This window comes from Vigna angularis, chromosome 9 (genome assembly GCF_016808095.1).
Source record: "Vigna angularis cultivar LongXiaoDou No.4 chromosome 9, ASM1680809v1, whole genome shotgun sequence".
NCBI classification, from domain to species: Eukaryota; Viridiplantae; Streptophyta; class Magnoliopsida; order Fabales; family Fabaceae; genus Vigna; species Vigna angularis.
Genome location: NC_068978.1, coordinates 11,821,913 through 11,846,006, shown reverse-complemented (window position 1 = coordinate 11,846,006; position 24,094 = coordinate 11,821,913). Strand labels below are relative to the sequence as shown.

Below are 24,094 nucleotides of genomic sequence, written 5' to 3'. Positions count from 1 at the left end.
GTGAAATATATCAATAATATGCAATGCTCCCCCTGCCATTATGCATATTTCAATTTCAAAATACAGATGCACAATGTAGTAATCAGAATATGTCAGAGCATTTATCAGCATGTAATAACATTGTATCAGATCAGATATATCACAGTAATAACATAGTGATACTGATTCAATAAAACAACACAATCATGTTTTCATATACACATATAACATGTAAGCATAGAACATATACACATATAACACATAAAACACATGTGTTATTAATTATGTGTTGTCATCATCAAAAACTCAGATATTACTAAGATTGTGGGTTCAACTAAACTAGTGCTCCCCCTATCAACAATCTCAACAATCATCATCTCATAATATCAACCTCATCCATTCATTCTTGTGTCAAGCCTCAATTAATCAATTTGCATTCATATTTACTTTTGTTGCATTTGCATTTAAACACAAACAAAATACCTTTTATGTCTTGATTAATTAAGGTATTACACAACTGTTAAGTAAACACAAGTCTCTTGAGAAATGATATTTGGTCTTACCATTTTATATTACTTGATATAATTTGATACACTTGTCAATATGTTAACATTGTTGCAGTCTTGTAATATGTGTTTTATTTAAATTAATAGACCAAAAATTAAGAGATTGAACTCAATCAGTAGAGTACTCAAGAAAAGTTTTATTTTATTTTTCGAAGAGCCTTTGTCCTATTTCACCTCAAGGTTATGAAGGAATAATGTACAAATACAACCAAGATGACGTTCACTAGAGAAAGGAGAAAACTCTTTATCACCACTGTACCTCAAGCATGAGGGCTTTTGTTTGGAACGAAAAATTGAGGCGTCCTAGACCAAAGGACATAATTATTGCCTAGTATTATGTGTTCATTTAACTTTACGTGGTAAATTCTTTTCCTTTGGAATGCATTTTGTACAAGTGCGTTTGTAAATGAAAGTTGAGATTATTTTTCATTTGTAATGACATTATAAAATGTTGGGGCAATGTCTTCAAGACTTAAAGGTATATCACAAACGTTGTGGAGCTCTTGAGTGAACGTTTTCTTGTGATACTGCGGGACGGATGATTTCGTGGAAGAATGAGAAGTTGTATTCACAACCCAGATCAAGAAAAATTCAAGGCACCACAGATTCGTCATGAGTAGCAGCAATATTTGAGACATAATGAAATCATAATTGTGGGCACCCTTCATAATATGTATTTGAATTTCGATTTGTCACATTTCAAAGACTAGCCCTCCTTAGCCATTGAAATTAATACATGGTATATAATTTGACTTTTGTTGTATATAAATCTAAAACAACAAAAGGAAAATGAACAATATTCTTTAATTGAAATGAGAGTGATAAGACATCACTATATTGTTTGCCTTCCAACTGCGTTGCTATCACAATCAACATCAAGGAAAACTTATTAACTAACCACTGTTATATTTTTATTAATATAAACAAAAATATTTATGGCAGGTTGTTACAAGCGAAAAGTATTAGTCGAAAAAAGGTTTACCATATTTTCATTGACCATAATAAAAAGCAGAGAACAAAACTGTTATGACCCTAACCTCAGTCAAAGCTTATCAGATACTAATATTTGAGTTCAAATGGGACAGCAAAAGAGCACTGCTAAAACTAGTAACCTAACCACTATGGTGGTAACCGGTCAGAGTTAGTCTTTACATATGTTACAATATGTCTCTGAGAACATGCAACGATAACACTAACAAACAGGAGTATTCCATTCTATTTTCATAATAGTTATTACATATAAAAGATCATGTAATCCATATTTGTATGCCTTAGAAGCTTATCATTTTATGAGATGCTTAAGACCATCACCTTCCCAACCAAGCTTGAGCATTTGATCGACCACTTTCAAGCTCAACTGCAAGAAGCAATGAGCAGCGAGAATTACCAACCATTTGGGTGCATTCAGTCCAACAGGCACATAAAAATATCAAAAACTATCATACCGAACAGGTGTAAATTGTAAAACTCCAAATAATGTGCAAATCTAATTATTTTTATGAAACTAGATTGCAGGTGAAACATCAACTTTTATGCTTTTATCCAATTTACAAGGATCATAAAAAAAATCATTGCTTGGGATCGTGGAATATTTAGAAACAGGATTCACTAGTAAATCGTAAGCAATGATTGATATTTGACAATGATCCTTATTAAGAGTGATCTAACTTACAGTCGGATCAGTGAAGACAATCAACTGTTTATCCCAAGTTGAAACCAAAAGATTTGTGTTATCTTTATTTAGGGCAAGAGCTGTGATATCCTGTCCTTCTCTCAGCTTCAACACATGAAACACCTACACAAGTTAGTATGGTAGAGTGGTTAGTATTGAAAAACAGTCCCAAGGATATGCATAGCAGGAAGGAAACAGGACTCCTGATGTTTGAGAGAATCAGAATGCCGTTCTTACTGAGTATTTTCTTATAATATGCAAATATTGAGGAAGTTTGAAGGCACATAAAGAAACAGTTTGATGAGAAATGAAAGATATGATGTTCTTTCGACAGCTCAATTTAAACATCTTAATATTGTACCTCCAAAGTGTGCAAATCCAGGAAGCAAATTGAAGGTGATGGAGCATTTATTCTGTTGGTATCGTGAGTTTCTTCTGAGTCTGAATAAAAATCTTCATTACCTGACTTACTGGATTGCGAATTCCAACTGCTATTGTAGGCTCTACCATTTTCTTGAGAATTAATTCCAATCAAAGCACTCCATCCATCAAGAGAAATTTCCATGCAACAAATGCTGCTAGAGAAAGGTAATTCTGATTTTGCAATCAGAACACCATTAAGAGTAAAGGTACTGATAATATGCTTTGATTCATTCCACACCACGACAATCCCTTCAGAGGAAAGGGAGACAGCGTGAGCCAACACACCATCCAGTCTTCTGACTAAACGTCCCTCCCTTATAGAGTGTAGGAGAACATCTGATGAGTGGGAGCATGAAACAACCATTCGAAGACCTGAGTTAACACAACAACTGAGTATTTCACTGTGGTGCCCCCTAAGTACCTGTATAGGGCCCTCAATACGGCGTCTACGATTCTTTTCCATCAACAAATGTGATGAAGAACTACTGCCAGTTGAAGGCCTCATGCCAGTGCCATTCCCAGTAGAAGATTCTGATGTGACACTTGAATGAGATGCAAGGGCCCTATGTATTCTCCAGAGTAATACTGTTGTATCTCGGGATCCTGTCACCAGGTAGTCACTATTCGGTGAGAGACCAAGGCAAGTTACAGGAGCACAGTGAGCATAGGCTGTTTCCAAGGTTTTAGCTCCATCTGAGGATATTAACCTGATACTATTATCAGCATGCCCACCTAATCAGAAGTCCAATTGGCAAGTTAGATGTGAAAGACTCAGACAGTTTAAAAAGTTGCTACTACAAATATAGGTCAAGTTTCTTAGATGAATTTTAAGATCTGAGAGGGGGAAGAGAGAGTATTTTGAAAAACACAAAAAGAACTGCATTCTAGAAATAATACTTCTCTTCTTCAGCCTAGAGTTTATAATGGTTTTCGATATTATAACCATATGTTGAAGACCAGTCCCACTCAAAAAGATCTGGCTTAATTGAAGTATATTACTAGAAGGCCTGCTTAATTGAAGTATATATTTAAAATCTGGCTAAATCAAATAACAGGTCGCTGATATGATTTCTCTGCATTGTTTCGCTACTGCTTCAACTAGTGATTATTTTTGAGCAAATAACTGAAGAAGTTGGAACTATTTACTTTTTACATCTATATAGTTTTATTCTCCTTGTTCTTATACCTAAATCTTTTCCAAATAACAAATTTTCCCTTGGTGTTAATTCATAGCTGCAACGCCACATACAATTTTGTCTTTTCTAAGAAATACTAGAACATAGGGTATATACCAAATGGCTATATAAGTACTGTTAACGTTCCCCCTTTGTTAATCCCCTTGAGAAAAATTCCTTGAAATTGATTAATTGTATTATCTGTATTTCCAGGAAAAATATAAATCCATGCTAATGGCAATGGTTATTATTTTAAGCTAACTTCTCATATAAGAGGTTAATTACCAGAAATAACCTTTTCACATACTACTAGTGGCAGGATATTTTAATAATACTAGCTCGTCTAGATTTATACCAGTAATAATTTCTTTGTCACATGTTATAGAGACAATAGCTTGGCTTCTAATTCCAGAAACAGGAAAAGCCAATGCTTGGGGATATTGCCACTCTTCACCAGTACCAGCAGGACCTTTTAACATGCGTATAATCCCACCAGCGGAACCTGATGTAGCCTTTCCATGATGAAAGAGGAATGGTGTACCCTGACCATCAGGTGTATTGGGTTGCCACTTGTGCTGTGCAACATGAGCTGCTGGTGCATTTAAATCAACAACCACAACCGTATCTGAAGACGCATGGATGGCAGCAGCTGGTAGATTGCACTGTTCAGGGGATGGAATGGCATATGACTTGATTGCTTTTGGGTTGCGGAATATTGTCTGATAGACATAAATATATACATTACAAATTTATCATTATAATCACATGCATTGATCATTGGCAGTTGAGCAAGCATGGAACAATAGGAGAGCACTTCGAAGCATTTCACCACAGGTTTTAAACAATTCTTAAAACAAAGGAGACACCTTATATATACATAAAATCTACTGAGGAGTAACATAACATAGTAATGAAAAAAGTAGTCAGAGGTACTCGAAACAGATAAATTGGGCTTTCTTTATGACTGGGTAGGTAGTGTCTAATCCAGGATCAATTTATTTTTTCTCTTTCTACTAGTAGGAAGGAGAGAGGAAGGATTCATAATTCTTAAGTTTAGAAGAAAATAATTTCTCTTATTATTTCCCATTACATACATTCGAGATATATACATATATATATATATATATATATATATATATATATATATATATATATATATATATATATATATATATATATATATATATATATATATATATATAAATTGATTAGACAATTTAGAAAACAAGTACAGTCTATTCTAGGAAATAAACTCCAGAGATTGCAGGATTATTATACTAGTAATAAAACTGAGATACAACAAATATACAGAATTAAAGTCAATAGGAATAAAATCTAAATCTTTCTTTACCCTAATGTTCTCCACAAATAGGATGGAGATACTGATCTCATGTACAAGTTTTTTTTTTTTTTAATTTGTTTTTTTATAGGTGGAGCATATGGCTGGAGTATATTAGAATACTTTGGTCTGTTAATTGGATACAATTTTTACTAAAATCTGTTTAATGAAACTTAGTTATGCACATAATACATGATTTGTAGTAGCTACCTTAAATCATTTAATCGTAGTAACTTACTTAGTAAAAGATTTTCTTACGAGACAAATAATGAAACAGATGGAATATTTAACAAATAAAAATAAAACCCTTTTTGTATTGAAATACTTAAGGGAATCAAAGTCAATGGTAAGTAAAATATAAGAAATGGGGACGAGTATGGGTTTTGGTCATGTTTGGGGTTTTTTCCTGTAAGAGTTTAGAATTAGTGAGTAATTTAGTAAAAAGAAATATACATTTTTCTCTTCATATAGGAACCAAAATAAAGAAAAACAGCCATTATCCATGCATGGGTAATGGCTAATCATGAATTATTAGTTTGCTTGATGACTTTTGTATGTAAATCTAGACACATTGCAGAAAGCCAAAATAAAATATGGGTAACAAGACAGGGAGCACACATACATGCTTACTCAGAAAGAAGTAATCAATATCAAAGTTACCTGCAAATGAAGAACTTCTGATAGTGGCTTCTTCTTCAAGTGTGGAATAGTCAAAAGTTGGGATGGTGTTTGTCCAAAATAAGCAATCTGATCTTGTGTGGCATGCTGTTGCACCTTTGCATGTCATGCACAGTAGAAAGTACGAGTGTTAACAGAAACAAGTCAGTTTGGATAGTTTGTAGATGTATTACTTGTAAGTTTTCTTTGTACATCTGTAGATTTATTAGTAAATTACTTTATACAGATGTCAGTTCTTATGCAGTTGTTAGTATGTAGACTGTTGCTTCCAGTACCCTATCAATTTTCTTCCAGCTCCCCATCCTAGTTACTGGAAAATTTTTCCAAGTGGGTGAGTATTTTCTGGAAATGCGGGTAACTGCCTTGTTGAAAAATGTTTCCAGAATTGGTTTAGTGTGTTCCGGTAATAAAATCCAAAATGATGAAGTCCAGGCAGAAATTTGATGGGGTGCAAGAAGAAACAGCCTAGTAAGTAATATCTATAAATATTTGCGTACTCATACTTTCAAATGTGATATACGTAATAAAAATTCAGTTCATGTTCAGTTCTCTTTCTCTCTTTTAACCCTCAGTTCAATTCATCTAAGACGGCATCCAAAACATTTTTTTTTACGATCAAGCTTCTCCACTCAAGCTTCTTCACTGAGTTCTTCATGATTCAGCTCGCTGTTGCTTCTGTTCAGTCAATTTAGTACTTTCTATTGGTGAATTGTTATAGGTTCCTGATTTTGAGATTATCTTAGTCTCTTTGATGCTGTTCATAATTTTCTTCATTCCCATTTTGCAGTGGTGAATTATGCATTCTGCTGCTGGTTCATTATCAGTTCATAATTTTCTGTTTTATTGTAATTGAGCTCTGTGAAAGTTAATTGGAAGTTGCAATCAGTGAATTGTCCTCATAGCTACTTTTTCTTTTTGTGATAGTGAATTGAGCTTTTTGAACAATGACTTTGTTCTTATATCCACTTTTCTTCTTTTCAATTGCACTTGGCAATAGTGAGTTTTTCTTTGCACAAGGTGAATTTCACTTTGGACAAGGTGAATTTCGCTTCGCAAACGTTTCCAACAACTATTGTTGAGAAACTTGATGATTGTAATTAGTGGCACTGGCTTCAATATGTTGAACCAGTAATCAAATCGCACAAGTTACAACGATTTGTTGTGAATCCAATGGTTCCACCTTGCTTTCTAACTGATTGCGTTGCTGACAGTATCGATCGTGAGCATGAAGCTTGGGAAGTTTGGTATCCAACGTTACTGGTTTTGTACTCATTCATATGAAGTTTGGGAGAAAATTCATGAGTATTTCAGTCTTCAAACAAGTCTTGTACATGACAGCTGCGTACTACAATGCATTCTATCAAACTTGGTTCCAAATCAATGGAAGAGTATTTGCTCAAGATTAAATATTATGTTGTGAGCTTGCTGGGGTTGGTGTTCTTGTGCGACATGAAGAATATGTTCATGCTATTTTAGAAGGTGTTTCATTTGACTATGCTCCAGTTGTATTTGTTATTGAGAGTAAGAAATGCACACCTTTAATTACTGAAATTGAAGTTCTTTTGTATGGACATGAAACATGCCTTAATTGTTATGCTTAAGAGACACCAACTTTAGTCCCACCACACTGCATTACACTCAAGCTCCTTACACTTATTGTGACAGCCATTGTGGAGGCTTTCTCACTAGAGTATCCTCTCGTGGTGGTAGTTCTTGTTGGTATCAAATATACTTTTATTGAAAATAAAAGCTTTCAGAAATACAAGAAACACTCTTAACTCTCACAATGATGCACACAATCATCACAACTCACAATAACTCAACACAATAAATAACATACTCACTTTCTCTCTTCACGGTGGTGCTACACCAATTTTCCCGTGGTTCTCCCTCTCTTCCCACACACTCACACAGCTTTCTTTCTCTACTGCACTTTTGCTTATTTCTTTCTCGGTGGTGGTGGTTTTCTTTGCACACCTTACTCTCCTTTTATAACCAATAAAAGAGCTAAACTCCAAGAAGACATTGGTGCAGATTTTTGGTGCTTCAGCAGACAAGGAAAAACACTTTCCTCAAAATCCTCAACTTTACAAAGTAGGGAACATTGGCTTCCTTATTCAACAAGTGGGCCCTTTTAAAGTTTACCTAACAAAACTCCCCCGTAAACTTTAAATTGGTCTTCTTGCACTGTATCTCATTATCTCATTCCAATAAGCCTTTTGCAATTCTCTAGCAATGTGGTTGGTAGTGGCTTGGTGAATATGTCTGCGGCTTGAGCTCGGCTTTCAACATGTTCCAGCTTGACCTTTCCTTCTTTGACTTGTTCTCGGATGAAATGAAAACGGACGTCGATGTGCTTGCTCCTTCCGTGATTAACTGGGTTCTTTGCCAACTCGATTGCCGACTTGTTATCAACTCGGATCACAGTCCCTTCATCTTGGATCACTCCCAAATGCTTTAATAGATTTAAAAGCCAAACTGCATGACACACGCTCCAACAGGCCGCCACATACTCTGCCTCGCAGGTAGATAGAGTTACAATGGGTTGCTTCTTAGACAGCCAAGTAAAAGCTGTATTTCCAAGTAGGAATACGTAACCTGAAGTACTTTTCCGGTCATTAATATCACCACACCAATCACTATCTGAGTAACCCACTAGTCGATAGTCATCTGATTTTGAATAGAAAAGACCAAGTGATGGTTCCTTGAATATATCTCAAAATTCTCTTCAAGGCCTTCCAATGTGTATAGCATGGATCCTCCATGAATCTGCTCATTATCCCAACACTCAACATTAAGTCAGGTCTCGTGCTTGTAAGGTACCTCAGACTTCCGATTAAACTTCGATATTTGGATGGTTCATATAAAACATCAAATACTTGGGAGAATCCTAATACTAAGCGTAAGAACAATGCTCAACCGAGTGCAATAATGATGAAGTCTACTTCTCAAGGTAATGCCAATAGTTCTTGGATACCAGATTTTGGTGCAAGCTTCCATGTTACTGGTGAACCACAAAACATGAAATAGTGGTGCAGGTTTGAGTATTTATGGTGGTGGTTCCTCCTCTTTTGTCACCTTATGAGTCACTTTTCAACTAAATATTTTGGTTGGATGTTCCTTCCATTACTAAAAATGTGTTAATTGTTAGTTAATTTGAAAAAGATAATTTAGTTTTCTTTGAGTTCCATTCTAACAAATTTCTTGTCAAATCATAGGGACGAATAAAGTTCTTTTTTAAGGAATTGTTGGTGTTCATGGACTTTATTCGTTCAACAATGATTAGCTTCATAGTCAATCTTTTCAGCTGCATTCCTCTTCTAAGTCCATTGGCTATTCTGCTCAACATTCTTTTTTAGTAAACTCTTTTCAACAATGTCAATAAGGCCAATCTTGTAGATAATAGTGTACATATGTGGCACAATTGACTTGGTCATCCAAATAATCATGTAATGTAAATTGTACTCAAACATTAAAATTCCAGTGTCTAATAAAGCCGATTGTCAATTTTGTTCATCTTGTTGTGTTGGAAAATCACATAGATTGCCTTCTCATGTCCCTAGATCTGTATATTCTCCCTTAGAACTTAATTTCGTTGATCTTTGGGGACCTGTACATCTTATTTCTCATGCAGAATTCAAATGTTATGTTTTTTTTGTTGTTGCTTACTCTTGATACACCTGGATATTTCAAATAAAGTCTAAATTTGAAATGTTAATTGTATTTCAAACCTTTAAGACAATGGTTGAATCACAACTGAATTACAAAATCAAAAGTGTTTGACTCAGTCTGATTAGGGTGGTGAATATAGTCCCTTTACCAAAGTTTTAGCTCATCATGGTATAGTTCATAGACTTATTAGTCCTCATACTCATTGTTAAAATGGTGTTGTTAAATGTAAACTTAGGCACATTATTAATTTACCTTACATTGTTGCGTCATGCTTCTCCTCCTTTACAAATTTGGGATCAAGCATTTATTATTGCAGTATATCTTATCAATAGGCTGCCTACACCATTGCTAGAGTTTTCCATGTCGTATTCTGCTTTTGTTAGGGATTCTGAAAAGAATTCCTAACCAGTTCTATCTCTACTCAAACACCACAGTCAAGAATTGGAAAAGAAAGAAGAGTATGATTGGTATTCACAACAAAAGAATCAAGATTACACTGTATCTTAGGAGCTTAACCTCCTTCACCTGGTGCTAAGACCGGTCTACACATACAAACTACTCAACAACCAACTGAAACACTAAAGGTCCTAATATATAGGCCCTTTTCTCGCCCCCTCACTTAACTGATTAGCAGTTAAGTAGTTAGGTGTTCTTAACTGATTAGCAGTTAAGTAGTTAAGTGTTTAAGTGTTCTGTTTCCCCTTCCTCCTCTCATATACTCTCCACGTCCTAACAGCTTTGTTTAATAAACATTCAAATTTTCATTTCCTCAAAAGTTTTGATTGTAAGATGACTCTAAACCTGACTCTGATACCATGTTAAGAAGTGGACTTTAAGCTTAACTCAATCCTATAAAACCAGCTTGTAAGATGAGATTTGCACCCACTATATACTCTAAACTGGCCTTATCACTAGTCGATGTGGGACTTCTAATACAACTTGATGTCAATATATCCTTTTTGAATGATTATCTTGATGAAACAGTTTATATGCAACAACCACCTGGTTTTGAAGCAAGTGATCAGGCTCTTGTTTGTGAGTTGAATAAAGCAGTCTATGGTTTTGTTAACCACACTTGTGATGCCTCTCTCTTCATCTACATAAAAGGAATTAAAAGTTGTGGTTTATGATGATATAATCATAACTGGAAGCTCTATTACTCTCATTCAGAATATTACAACTTGACTTCATGCACCTTTTTCCTTAAAACAACTTGGTCAACTAGACTATTTTCTTGGCTTTGAGATATAATATTTCTCTGATTTTTCTATTCTCATGACTCAGACAAAGTATGTAAGAGACTTGCTTCATATAACATCATTCAATTTCATCCCCTATGATCTCCAATTGCAAGTTGTCTAAACATGGTATTGATCTTTTTCCAGATCCTATTTTATTTCGTTAAGTGGTTGGTGCTTTGAAATATGCCACTCTTACTCGGCCAAAAGTTAGCTTTGTTGCAAACAAAGTTTGTCAGTTTATTGCTAACCCATTGGATTCTCATTGGGTTGTAGTTAAATGCATTTAGGGTTTAGGGCAAACTCAATGTGAGGAATTTTCTTCTGAAAAATCTTGTCCTTGAGTTTGTGAGGGGATGTTAGTAGAACCAAGTCAGTTTGTATAGTTTGTAGATGTATTACATGTAAGTTTTCTTTGTACAGCTGTAGGTTTACTTGTAATCTACTTTGTACAGCCGTCAGTTATTTTACAGCTTTTAGTAAGCAATGCCAATAAATGCATCTTGTACACATACTTTCTGATGCAATATACATAATAAAGATTCATTTCATATTCAGTTCTCTTCCTCTCTTTTCACTCTGGATAAGTTATTTGTTGAGGTCTGATGCTTTTATAATATTCAGAGGTGTTGCATATGATTGATGTTGTTTGTGACGCAAACATAGTTCGGCGAAATGCCTCCTTAGAACTCTTTCTAAAAGTTATGCAATCACATTAATTGCTTTTGATTAAAAAAAGAGATAGTAATGCCACAAGGGATTCTTTTTCTAGCTCTAATTTTAACAAAAAAGATGAAAGCGATTTTTTCTCCATCACATCTGTTATATTTTCCTCAGTTTCTCTACATCTTGTATTGGTCACAAGGGAAATTTATCATGACAAACAAGAAAGCTAACCAACAAAAAAAGGATTGCATTGTTTATCAAGCTTAAGCAGTTAATTTCCTTACTAATAAAATTATGGAAACAAACACATATATAAGTGACAAACATAACTATAGCTAACATGTACTTTAGTCCTTTAACCAAAGAAGGTAGTTCTCATACAACAATTAATGTGGAAAATATAAAGAGGCAACGGAGACATACTGGGTCAGATATTTTATCAATATCCACTGTCCCTTCATAAGTAATGTAAAAGAAAACATTATTTGCTGCAATAGCTTCTTTTCCCCGTTGCTTATACCTGCATGGTTAAATCCATTTAATGTAACCATATGCATATTTTCAAGGGACTAAAATAAAGTGAAAATTTAAAAAGGAATGCTATAGATATGTACATAAAAAATGATAGAAAAATAAAACTCATGAATAAACAAAAGGTTGTTAGGAATTCAAGTATGATTTGAATGTCTCACCTTGAATAGAAATGAGAAAGTTGAGTGACATATAAGAAAATAAAGACCCACAAACATGAACCCTTAAGGTTTTATGTTAAAGGTGGTGTCAGGTCTTTTATATGTGTAACTTATGGCTCATAGGTTGTAAATATGCTCAGTTTATCCCAGTAAAGAAAAATGGTAGGTTTATCTTGGTGTCTGACTCAAATGGAGACAAGTCCCGCTGTGGTAGAAACCCAACAATAGTAAGGGTAAGGGGAAGTTGTTGAGATAAATGGCTGGTACAAGCATGTCTTGTTGTGGAAAGTGGTGTCAAATCTCTTATATGGGCAGCTCATACTTCGAAGGTGGTGAATATCCTCAGTCTATCCTAGTAAAAATATCTCAACAGCTTTGAACCAGGCTTGCAAGCCAAAAGAATATGGAGAAAACGAAAAGCAAGAAGAAAACCTACCCAAATATGAGATCAATCCACTCATGCAAATGAGAAGATACATATTCACTCTCCAGAGCCATCCTATGCTTGTGCACAAAATCAACTGGATTCTCGGCCCAAGCAGGAAGTTTTACAGTATCTGGTATGACAAAAGTAATTCTCATGAAGGGGTAATAACTTTAATATGCATATATATGTAGTCACAATTTCTTCTTAAAAAGAAAATGGAGAAAATCTCAATGAGTATACCAAGCTTTCCTCCCAATTGTGTTGTGCCAAAATCAATTGAATTTTCATTTGTGAGGACCTCAGGGAGGTAAAATAGCTCAGGAACCTAAGTTCAGATTGAAATAGGAAAAAAAAAGAATGAAATATAAGTTTGAAGAAAACCATGGGAAGCATTTAAAAATATAAGTACTAAACACATTGAAGTCCTCCAAGAACAACTAGAAGTCTTTGATATGCAAGTACAAAAAACTTTAATTAAAAGCATTCAAGAAAACCAATCATGCTGTTATAAGTTAGTAAAGATATACCAATTCCTTCACATCACTCATGTCCTCAAGAACTCCATTCCAAGTAGCAGAAATATCAGAAAACATTCGATCTGCATGATCAAATTTTCCACCTTGAAGTTTGATTGCAAGAGTAGTGAATGGTTCAACCCTAATAAGATAATACAAAACCTGTAAAAGATAATAACGATTAACTAATGCAAAATGAGCAACTAAAATGCAACCATATTAAATGCTGTCATTTGCATACTGGGTGATAGCTTCTATTGCAACTTCAGAAGAACTGAGAAAAAGCATCGTGATTTGGATTTATTGTATGACTTAGAAAGGAAATGGGAAATTTAATGCAGAAGCCAAAAATAACTACAGATGCTAACAAGACCCTTCCGAAACAGCCTCTTTACATGTGTGTGTGTATATATAAATATGTGTGTGTGTGTGTAAGGGTAGGGCCACATACAATGACCCTTTCCTGTACTTTCTCATGCAAGAAGCCTTTTAACGCTGGGGTATGTTAGTAGCATGCCAACATACAAGAAATAAAAATAAATAAAATAGCATAACATTAAAGTGCCCAAGTTTACACTAATCACATTTTGTGAGGTGTCTTTCTGCATCAGGACTTTGTTGACAATACTGAACGTAAACCAACCTTACTTTAATATCCTAAGCATTCATAATTTGATTGGTATCACATGGAAGCCATTTTGTTTGATCTTAACATGATTGACCATTTAAAGCATCCTGGCAAAAAATCTACATCTTATTCCCTTTAAAAATCATCTAGCCCAAAATCAATAAATATTCTCTATCTCCCTTTTTTGTGAGCGCCATAGGTTCAGATGATTGTACATTTGATACTTCTAAGATACTCACATAATGCAGCCAAAAATGATCCAAATTTTATTGAGTGTAATTCAGGATAGGTGAAACTTCGTATATTTCAAATTGGGAGTTCATGCAAAATATTAAACTTGACATCAACTCAAAGTTAATCACTTAAGCTCCATCTGAATCAACCATGTAGAGGACACTAATTTCTTGATAGAACTCACAAGTAAGAGAATAAACCAAAGACTAGCGTCAACAGTCTACGTACTAAATTACCAGAGGAAAATTCAAAGGAGGTGGAGAGTGGGACCTACTGTTCCTGCACTTGAGTAGTGTGATCCATAGTGGAATTTAGGTATTACGGGGTCATCAAAGCTGGAGTATCTCTCTTGAAATTTTTTAAGACGATCTGGGTTCAGTGCTCCAATTGGCTGCATGATATAAAAAATTACAAATTTAAAATATGAAGTAATTTCCCTTGATTTCATCAAAGCAACATTCATGATAACCTTTGAAAGATCCCGGTAAGAAGAAGGATTAGAAAGATCCAAGCTCTTTGAACTGTAATCAGAAAGAATCCAGGGGAAAACTGGATACTGCAAAAAATTCATAATGATAAAATATATAACATGAAGATAGAGTTAAAGAGTTTAATTATAGAATGCAATAAGTTAGTAGCGAAGATCACCTGGGTTATATCATTATAACTACGCCCAGCCAATGTATTGAGTTGCATTAGATACTCAAAATTACTGATCTGCATAAGGGCACCGCAAAATCAAAGTTAGTAAGCAAATTACATTCGAAACTAATTGCTTGTCTGGGTAGCTGTTACTATAAAGTATGATAAAATTTTCAACAACTTATGCCAAATTTCATATGTTTGTGTTAGAGATACCAGAGCACCTCTGCTGCTAATCAATACAATGGCATACACAGTATTGCTATTTTAGTTCAGTTAGTTTCGTTTGGCTTAAGCGATTGCTTAGAAAGTGATGGAGAAAGGACCAAAAAATATAACAACTTGACAAAGAGTAATAACGCAGCGGAAATTCAATCCCTCTTCTTGTGAGAATCTGTGAGGAGCACCAAACAAATAGAACAAAAATACAATCCAAAACACAACGATGCACCAACAATTTTTAACATGAAAACCCCTCAATGCAAGGGTAAAAACCACGAGTAGTCCAGACCAAAGAAAAATACACTAGGATCAATAATAGGGTACAAAAGAGTCTCCAATAATAACACCAAATGATGTGTTCAATAAGCCAAGGATTTGTTTTATAGAATATTATGTGCTTGTTTCCTAAATTATCCAATTAATGTATGTATATATATCAAATGTATGTATTGAAGCTGAATAGAGAGAAATTATTTTCTTCTAACTTTCAGATGGTATAATGTTAGGTTCCTTTATTCAGGAAACCAAAACAGATCACTCTATTCTCAAACAACTCTTAAAACAACAGAAGATGAAAGTATATGTATGTATTATATTAATTTTGTAATGTATGGAAAAAAGAAATACAAGTAAATGTACCTAAGGAAGCCTCCCTTCCTCCACTGGAAAAGATGTCCAGTCTCTACCCAAAAGGAAAAATATCTGATAACCCTTCTCTCCCTATTCTATTATTATTTATACTTTCTGATAGGAACTGGAAAGTTTATGAGAGAAGAAAGAAACAAACGTCTAAGTGGGACGGGGAAGGAGCCGAACGGTTAAAAGCAGCAGGGACCGATCGGTCACATGCAGGGGGAGCAGCAGGGAACGATCGGTCACACGCAGGGCGAGCAACAGGGAACGATTGGTCACATGCAGGAGGAGCAATAGGGAACGATCGGTCACATGCAGGAGGAGCAATAGGGAACGAGCGGTCAAATGAAGTAGGAGCATAAGGTGAATGCCGAACGGTTGAGGGAGAGGGTGAAGTAGTCGTTCGGTTGAACAAGAGCCGTTCGGTTGAACAATGGAAAGCATAACTGTATTATCAGTTTTGGGTGGAAAGAACCTATTATAAATAGAATAATCGTCAGGCAGTATCAGGTGAGCCTGGGAGATGGGCAGAAGAAAAGGACCCAGGGGCTGTGCAGGAATGTAATACTAGAGATAGGAGAAGTGGAGATAGGGGAACATTGTTACTTGTTCGAGTTAGGAGGGGTAGACGTGATATTGGGAGTAGATTGGTTGGCGAAATTGGGAGAAGTGAGTACTGACTGGGGAAGACTAGCTATGGTCTTTAGGCAAGGAGGGAAGCAGGTAACAATCCAGGGGGATCCCACATTGGCCAAAGAAGTGGTGGCGCCAGAAGCCCTGTTCAAAATGGAAGAAATAGAAGAGGTGACAGTAGTATGGAGCTTAGGACGTATGGAGGGAAAAGAAACCAGAGAATTAACTCAAGGATTGTTGCAGCCCTTACCGATTCCCCAAGCAATTTGGAAAGAGATTAGTATGGATTTCATAGTGAAGCTTCCCAAATCACAGGGCCATGATGCTGTGCTGGTTGTGGTAGATTGATTGAGTAAGTACGGGCATTTTATTCCCCTAAAACACCCCTACAAAGCTCGCATAGTGGCCGAAATCTTCGTGAAGGAAGTGGTGAGGTTGCATGGGGTGCCGATGACGATTGTGAGTGATAGAGACCCTCTATTTTTTAGCCTGTTTTGGAAGGAGTTGTTCAAAATACAAGGCACCCAACTCCAGATGAGTACAACATATCATCCGGAGGCGGACGGACAAACGGAGGTCTTAAACAGGGTTCTAGAGGGATACTTGAGATGTTTCTGTTCTGAGCAGCCAAGGAGTTGGTGTTCTATTCTCCCTTGGGGAGAATACTGGTACAATACCAGTTATCAGGGGGCAGCTAGGTGTACACCATTTGAGATTGTGTATGGAAGAGCCTCCCCCCCACATTGAAAAGATTTATTCTAGGAGAAACCTTAGTGGAGGCCCTGGCGCAAGAATTGCAAACTAGGGATCAGGCATTGCAGGAGCTACGGTTTCATTTGATGAGAGCGCAAGATTTGATGGCCAAACATGTTAATCGCAAGAGGAAACCAGCAGAGATAAAGGTTGATGAATGGGTCTACTTGAAAATCAGGCCTCGTAGGCAATCTTCTATGGCTGTAAGGCTGTATCCAAAGCTTTCGGCCAGGTATTTCAGGCCATTTAAGGTGGTGCAGCAAGTGGGACAGGTGGCTTACAGGCTGCTATTACCAGACACAGCGAGGATACACCCTGTATTCCACGTGTCGCAATTAAAGTTGGTGGTAGGTACAAAGAGGGTGGAAAAGGAGTTACCAGAGGGCTTGCAGGAAGAGGGGCCCTCATTTTGGCGACTACGTGTGTTGGGCCGAAGACAAAAGCAATATGGCGAGGATCTGGTTGAACAAATATTGATTGAGTGGCAGGAAGGTGGAGTTGATGGGGCCACTTGGGAGGACTCGGTGGCAATACAAGATCAATTTCCAGAATTTAACCTTGGGGACAAGGTTAATTTTCAGGCGGAGGGTAATGATAGGAGCTGGAAAGTTTGAGAGAAGAAAGAAACGAACGGCTAAGAGCGACGGGGAAGGAGCCGAACGGTTAAAAGCAGCAGGGACCGATCGGTCACATGGAGGGGGAGCAGTAGGGACCGAGCGGTCACATGCAGGGGGAGCAGCAGGGAACAATCAGTCACATGCAAGGGGAGCAGCAGGGAACAATCAGTCACATGCAGGAGGAGCAACAGGGAACGAGTGGTCAAATGAAGTAGGAGCATAAGGTGAATGCCGAACGGTTGAGGGAGAGGGTGAAGTAGTCGTTCGGTTGAACAAGAGTTGTTCGGTTGAACAATGGAAAGCATAACTGTATTAACGGTTTTGGGTGGAAAGAACCTATTATAAATAAAATAATCGTCAGTCTGTTGGATTAGGTTATATTTTACTCGTATAGTTAGGGCATTGGCCTGAGGAGGGGGATTAGGCTCCCGTAGTTACCCATACTTACGTCCATACTTACATCCATACTTTTACATTGACTTTCGATACTGTTAATGTGCAAATAAATCAATACGTTTCATTCATTCTTCTGGTTTGTGTTCTCGTTGTGATTTGCGAGAGAATGAAATTAGGTTTTCGATTACAGAAACCTAACACTTTCTCTCTATACAAACAAGCTAACCTCTTTTCCCGCCTTTAGTTTCCTCCCTCTTTATTCCTTCTCACGTATAACTTTAACTTCCTAACATTAACCTCCGCCTCAACATCAACCTTGTCCTCAAGGTTGAAGTCAAGGAATTGTTGATGTAATGCTCCTCTTCCCAAGTGGCACCCTCCAATCCACCTTGCTGCCATTGTATTAGGACTTGGGATATCTCCTCCCCTTGCTGCATTTTGTTGCGCCAATCTTTCAAATGTACCGAGAGATAAAACATGGTACATTAGCTCTGCTTCCTCTTCAGGGGCTTTGCAAATCCATGATAAACTGAAGGAGTAGCCACTTGATAGACGCAGTGCAGAAAGGCATATCTGTCCAGTTTGACAGTAAGTGGAAACTTTCATTCCCAGAGGTATTAAAAAAAAAATGGAATAAGCCAGTCACCATGGCCAATTTCCTATAAATCAAGGCCTGATAGAACATTAGCCACGTTACCGTACTCCAACAGCGTACTAGATGTTGTCTCCTTGCAGGCATTATGCATGGACTCTTAACAGAATTAACTTGATCATTTTCAAAAGATATAAACCTTGCTTCGTCCTTCAAAGCATTCTGTCTTATACGTTTTCTAGTCATTCTTACATATGATTTGTTAGACTTAGACTTAAACTGATCATCTACAGTATTAGAAAGTGGGTTTTTAAACCTAACTCAACCTCACAAAACCAGCTTGTAAGGTGAGGTTTGCACTTCAGTTATATATTATAATTTTGCCTTATCTCTATTCGATGTGGGACTTCCAACACACCCCCTTCACACCGAGGTATAGACATCTCGTGCGTGATAGTAGAAATTTGGTGGTCTGATAACGGCCCCAACAACGGGTGGAAACAGAAATGCCCACTTAGAATTCGCTAGGATAGGCTCTAACCATTGTTGTGATACCATATTAGGAAGTGGAAAATAAGATTGATTTATTACTCTCAATCATAAAAAATACATTCTCATACCCTTTATTTGTAATAATTTAATTCTCCTAAAAAGGGAAATAGGGAAACTATTAGGAAAATATAATAAAATAAAAGATTATGTATCTATTTCCTCTAATTAGGAAGATTCTAAAGATATTATCTCAAATTAAAACATACAGCTATGATCCTTCTGCTATTATTCAAATCATGAGATGCTCCTTCCTGGCAAAGTTGCTGCAATTTCTCCACTTCTTCAAAAAGAGTTTCCTTTTTGTGGCTTTCCTTCCTCAAAAGCATCTGATAGTCCGCTAACTGGTTGTCTTTGAAAGCCCTTAACGAAGCAAGCTCAATTCTCAAATCATTGACTTGTCCAAGAAGCTTTTCTTTCTCGGTCTTCAAGTGCTCTATGACCTCTTCTGCAACTGACAAGCAATTGATGAATTTAAGTTGTTGTTCTTCGTTAAGGTGTTCCAAATCAGATAGTTTCTTAGTCTTGACTTCGGTGTACTTGTCATGGAGCTTCGTGTACAGAACCTCCAATGCACGCACAAACTGCACTGAGTTAATTTGAAGTTGAAGTCTATCTTCCTTCAATAGGATTTGATGGCCCTAAAAATTCCCTCAAAATCCCCCAAAATCTGCTTCAATCCTATCTCTTCATTGGGAGTTAAGTCACTCTCTTTTGTCTCCCCCTCCATCAATTCAGCTTGACTCAAATTCCATACTAAAATCATGGTTTCGATCTCTTTTTCTTTTAGGAGTGCTACGAGAGGCACCACTTTTCTCGTCAAAGTGGGATCCCCCTTGATCTCCACCTTTTTCCCTTCTTGCTCCACCTATATAATGAGTTGTCCCCAGTCCACCTTAATTTCTCCCAGGGAAGCCAACCAAGTGACTCCCAATATCACATCCACACCACCCAACTCAAAGAGATACAAATTTCTCTGACTTCCAAACCTTCCAACTTCACTGGAACTCCTATACAACAACCCCTGATCATCTTCTTTTGCCCATCCCCTAAGCACACCTTATAAGGGAGTGTGTCGGTGCTTTTCAACCCCAACTCCTCCACCAACCGCTGTCAATCAATACCAAAACCCTTCTTCCTTGCACCCAACCTTACAATTTTATTGTATTTGCTTGCGTCAACCCTCCTGCAGAGAAAACAGACAACTCCATGGTTGTTTGTTCCATTTCGATAGTTTCCTCTATCCCTTCTTCTTCATCTTCTTCCGCCAATATCATCACCCTCAGGCTCCTCTCAGCACACCTATGGCCAGGACTGTAAGGGCCTCCACAGTGGAAACAACGCCCTTCTTCACGCCTCTTAATATACTCGGGATAAGGCATAGTCCTTACTCTCCTTCTTTGGGCGTTCCCTCCTTCACTTTTGCCTACTCTGGAGCTCAAGTTACTGGAAACACCCTCTTTCTTCATCCCTTGCCCTCTGCCGACATTCACAGACCCCTCCGACGACCCTCGATAGGTTTTCGTCCTCGCGATGGTCCCTAAACTCGAGGAATATCTTCCCCATGTTGCCCCTCCTTTTCCTATCGTTCCGCCACTTCCTCGCGATACAAACCTAGCCTGTTCGACGTCTCGAGCTCGCTCCATTGCTGTCAACAAATCGCATGGGTCGTGCGGCCTCACCATATTTCACAGTCCCTCCTGTCGCCCAACAAAAAAGTATCCTAATAATTGCTCCTCATTCACTCCCGCTGCCTACGCCACCAAGCATTTGAACTCCTAGATGTACTCGTCGATGCTTCCCTTCTGTCGCACGGCGGCCAGTTTCTCACAAACGGTGCCCCTATTCAGTCCACCACACCTCCGCGTCAAAGCGACAGTAAACATTTTCCAAGTCGGATGCCTGGTCTTCTTCCACCAAAAACGGAACCAGTAGCTATCGCCTCCCTCCATACATATATGTACAAGCTTCACCTTCTCCTTCTCCATCGCGTTCTAGAGATCGAAGAATTTCTCTGTCTTTGCGATCTAGCCCATGGGATCTGCTCCTTCGAACGTTGGTAGTTCAACGCGCTTCATCAAACTACGTTGTGCTTCTCCTCTGTCCTCTTCCACTTCATCCTCCAAACTCTCCGGCGGTCGTCGTTCGCGTTCGGCATTGGCAGAATCGCGACTTCCTTCGGAGCTCCGATCCTGGTTCCTGGAACGTCGTCCGAAAGGTTGTTGGAATTTGTGAGTCATTGCTCGCATCTCAGCCTTCAATTCCTCCACCGTTGACTCAATTGCCATCACTCGTCCCTCCATTCTTCTCCTCTACCGCTCACTCTTCACTCTTCTTCCCTTCGATACAGATTCGACAAGTGAGACCAAAGCTGTTAGGTTCCTTTATTTAGGAAACCAAAACAGATCACTCTATTCTTATACAACTCTTAAAACAGCAGAAGATGAAAGTATATGTATGTATTTATTAATTCTGTAATGTATGGAAAAAAGAAATACAAGTAAATGTACCCAAGGAAGCCTCCCTTCCTCCACTAGAAAAGATGTCCAGTCTCTATCCAAAAGGAAAAATATCTGATAACCCTTCTCTCCCTATTCTGTTATTATTTAGTCTTTCTCTCTCTACTAACAAACTAACCTCTTTTCTCGCCTTTAGTTTCCTCCCCTTTTATTCCTTCTCACATATAACTTTAACTTCCTAACATATAAGAGCTTATGATCCATGGGAACCTCTAATTGTGTGGTTTAATTGCAACCTTTCTTGTTGTGTAAACCTAATTGCACCTTCATTGTTGCACGACCATCATTGATATGCACGTTTAATCAATTTATTTCTTTGTGCCTTAATTGCACATAATTGTAATTGCCTGAAATGAAAAACAGTGACAAGCTTTACAATGTAGGAGAATTCTAAGGTGTTCATTCAGCCTATCCATTGAATAGAACAAATTTATCTAAATGGTTTCCACTCATTAAGACCATCTTCAGAGGAAATGGAAAAGCTAGCCATTTAACTTTATGATTATCTTGTTGAAGATGATCCAACATTTAGTTCATGGGACAAAGAAGACTCCATGATGATGGCTTGGTTATGGAACAAAATGGTTCTAGAAATCAATGACACATGTATGTTTCACAATTCAACAAAAACCATATAGATTGCAATAGAGAAAACCTATTCCAAGGTGTTGTTAGTAGGATATTAAATGTTATACTTGAAGTTGTTAAAACCTACTAAAATGTTCCAAAGATCTTTTTTGTGATGATTACTTTAGGGTAAGAGTTCTCTGGATATAGATGTTGATGTACTATTTCAAATGAATCAATTTGAATAAATATCTTCTTTCATTTAAAGTTATCCTTTCATGTTGGTTTTGGTTCTTTATAGGGTTGCCTGAAGTGCACCCAACTTGTGGTTCTGTTTGTTGCCACACCCCAGAGCTTCCCCCAGACCTTTGTTGGAGACAGCGCTAGATCTACTGTTAGGACATGGAGGGTTTATGAAAGGAGAAAGATAGTAGAGAAATAAAGATGAGTACTTAACTGTTGAGCAGTTAAGGGGGCGGGAAAAGGTCTATAAAAAGGACCTCTTTTGTAGTTACAAGTAGACAGTTTTTACCTTGATGTTGTAGAGCGGTTCAGACTTGGTGAAGGAGGTTAAGCTCCTGATTTTTTCCCTGTGTATTCTTGATTCTTTGATGTGAATACAATTTGTTTCTTTTACAATATCTGGCTGTGCGTTTACTGAAGTGTGCGAGTAAGGGAGAAAGTTAGGATTCTTACCAAGATTCCTAACAAAGTGGTCCGACCTGCCGGATCGAAATCGGGGGGAGAACAAGATGGACGGGAAGTTACATGCTCTGGAGAACCAAATTGAAGGAAGAATGAACGGGGTGGAAGGACGATTGGAGCATATTGAAATGACCGTGGACGGTTTGAAGGCGGAATCAACGTGAATCGTCAAGATTCTATTGCGATGCGCAAAGACATCCAAGAACTGATGAGGATCATGGGAGCGCAAACCAAACAGATAGAAGATAACTCCAACGGGAGCCAGGGGTCGGTCAATGGCCAACGGAGGGACGAGGTGGAGAGAGAGAGACGCGGAACGAGCGGAGGGGCAACTCAATTGGCGGCGAAAGGTGGAGTTACCCACCTTTGAAGGACCGGACCCTCTGAATTGGATTAATCGGGCAGAAAAGTTCTTTGAAATTCAGAAAGTAGCAGAGGCGGAGAAGGTCGAACTGGCGTATCTTAGCATGGAAGGGAGCGCCGGCTACTGGTTTAAGTTCTGGAAAGAGAAAGCGAGTGACCGCTCGTGGGAGGGGCTCAAGGAGGCTTTGTTGATCAGGTTTGAGAGTGGTAATCGAGGGGGGATTTTTGAGAGGATGGCGGCGGTAAGACAAACAAGCACCGTGGAGGAATATGTGCGGGATTTCGAAGCGCTGGTCAGATAGACAAAGGCGTTTTCGGACGACCAACTATTGGGATATTTTCTGGCAGGCCTAAGAGAGGAACTGTGGTGTCAAATTCGGCCACACGATCCGCGAAATCTGATGGCGACAATGAAGAATGCACGGGATGTCGAGGAGGCTTTACGTGGGTTAGGTTTGAGTGGGTGGAGAGCGCCCAAGAATTTCCAATCATGGGGTCGAACGACGGGAGGAGGAGCGGGTGTAGTGAGAACCAAACCGGCGAGGAGTAACCCAGGGAGAAATGCCGCAACCGAGAGCGTCAGATCAGTGAGACGAGACAGCGCGGCAGGGAGTAGTTCGGCGAGAGGAGGAAGCCCCGTGGGAAGTGATAGTAGAGGAAGGAACTCGCGAAACCTTCCCTACCTAGAATTTCTAAAACGAAGGGAAGAAGGGAGGTGTTTTAGATGTGGGGGGGCCTTCAGCCCTGGGCACCAATTCCTTGAGAAGAGTTTACGGGTAGTGTTATTAGCGGAAGATGAAGAGGAGGTCGAAGCGGAGCCACAACGAAGGGAGCTATCGGCTGTTTCGGCCAGCGGATTTGCAGATGGAGGGGCCATCTTGCTGGCCAACCAAGGTATTGGATAGAAGGATCCAACAGCAAGGGGAGGAAAGGCGGGAGCAGGTTCTAGTTGAATGGCAAGCAGGAGGGGAGGGTAATGCAACTTGGGAAGACAAGATA

At 38.2% G+C, this 24,094-nt stretch overlaps 1 protein-coding gene across 1 annotated transcript in view; it reads right to left on the bottom strand.

Moving 5' to 3' along the window:
* Nucleotides 1-1,507: 1,507 nt before the first annotated feature.
* Nucleotides 1,508-24,094, bottom strand: part of LOC108337961 (BEACH domain-containing protein C2) — a 73,803-nt gene continuing 51,216 nt past the window's right edge. Inside the window, exons 20-31 of the mRNA XM_017574552.2 lie at nt 14,553-14,621; nt 14,374-14,460; nt 14,179-14,295; nt 13,055-13,204; nt 12,768-12,852; nt 12,537-12,657; nt 11,832-11,928; nt 5,815-5,928; nt 4,171-4,534; nt 2,579-3,372; nt 2,218-2,340; nt 1,508-1,902 (exon numbers count right to left, since the gene is read on the bottom strand). Of these exons, the coding sequence (XP_017430041.2) occupies nt 1,828-1,902; nt 2,218-2,340; nt 2,579-3,372; nt 4,171-4,534; nt 5,815-5,928; nt 11,832-11,928; nt 12,537-12,657; nt 12,768-12,852; nt 13,055-13,204; nt 14,179-14,295; nt 14,374-14,460; nt 14,553-14,621 (2,196 nt within the window). The 3' untranslated portion in view covers nt 1,508-1,827. The remainder of the gene's footprint in view (nt 1,903-2,217; nt 2,341-2,578; nt 3,373-4,170; nt 4,535-5,814; nt 5,929-11,831; nt 11,929-12,536; nt 12,658-12,767; nt 12,853-13,054; nt 13,205-14,178; nt 14,296-14,373; nt 14,461-14,552; nt 14,622-24,094) is intronic.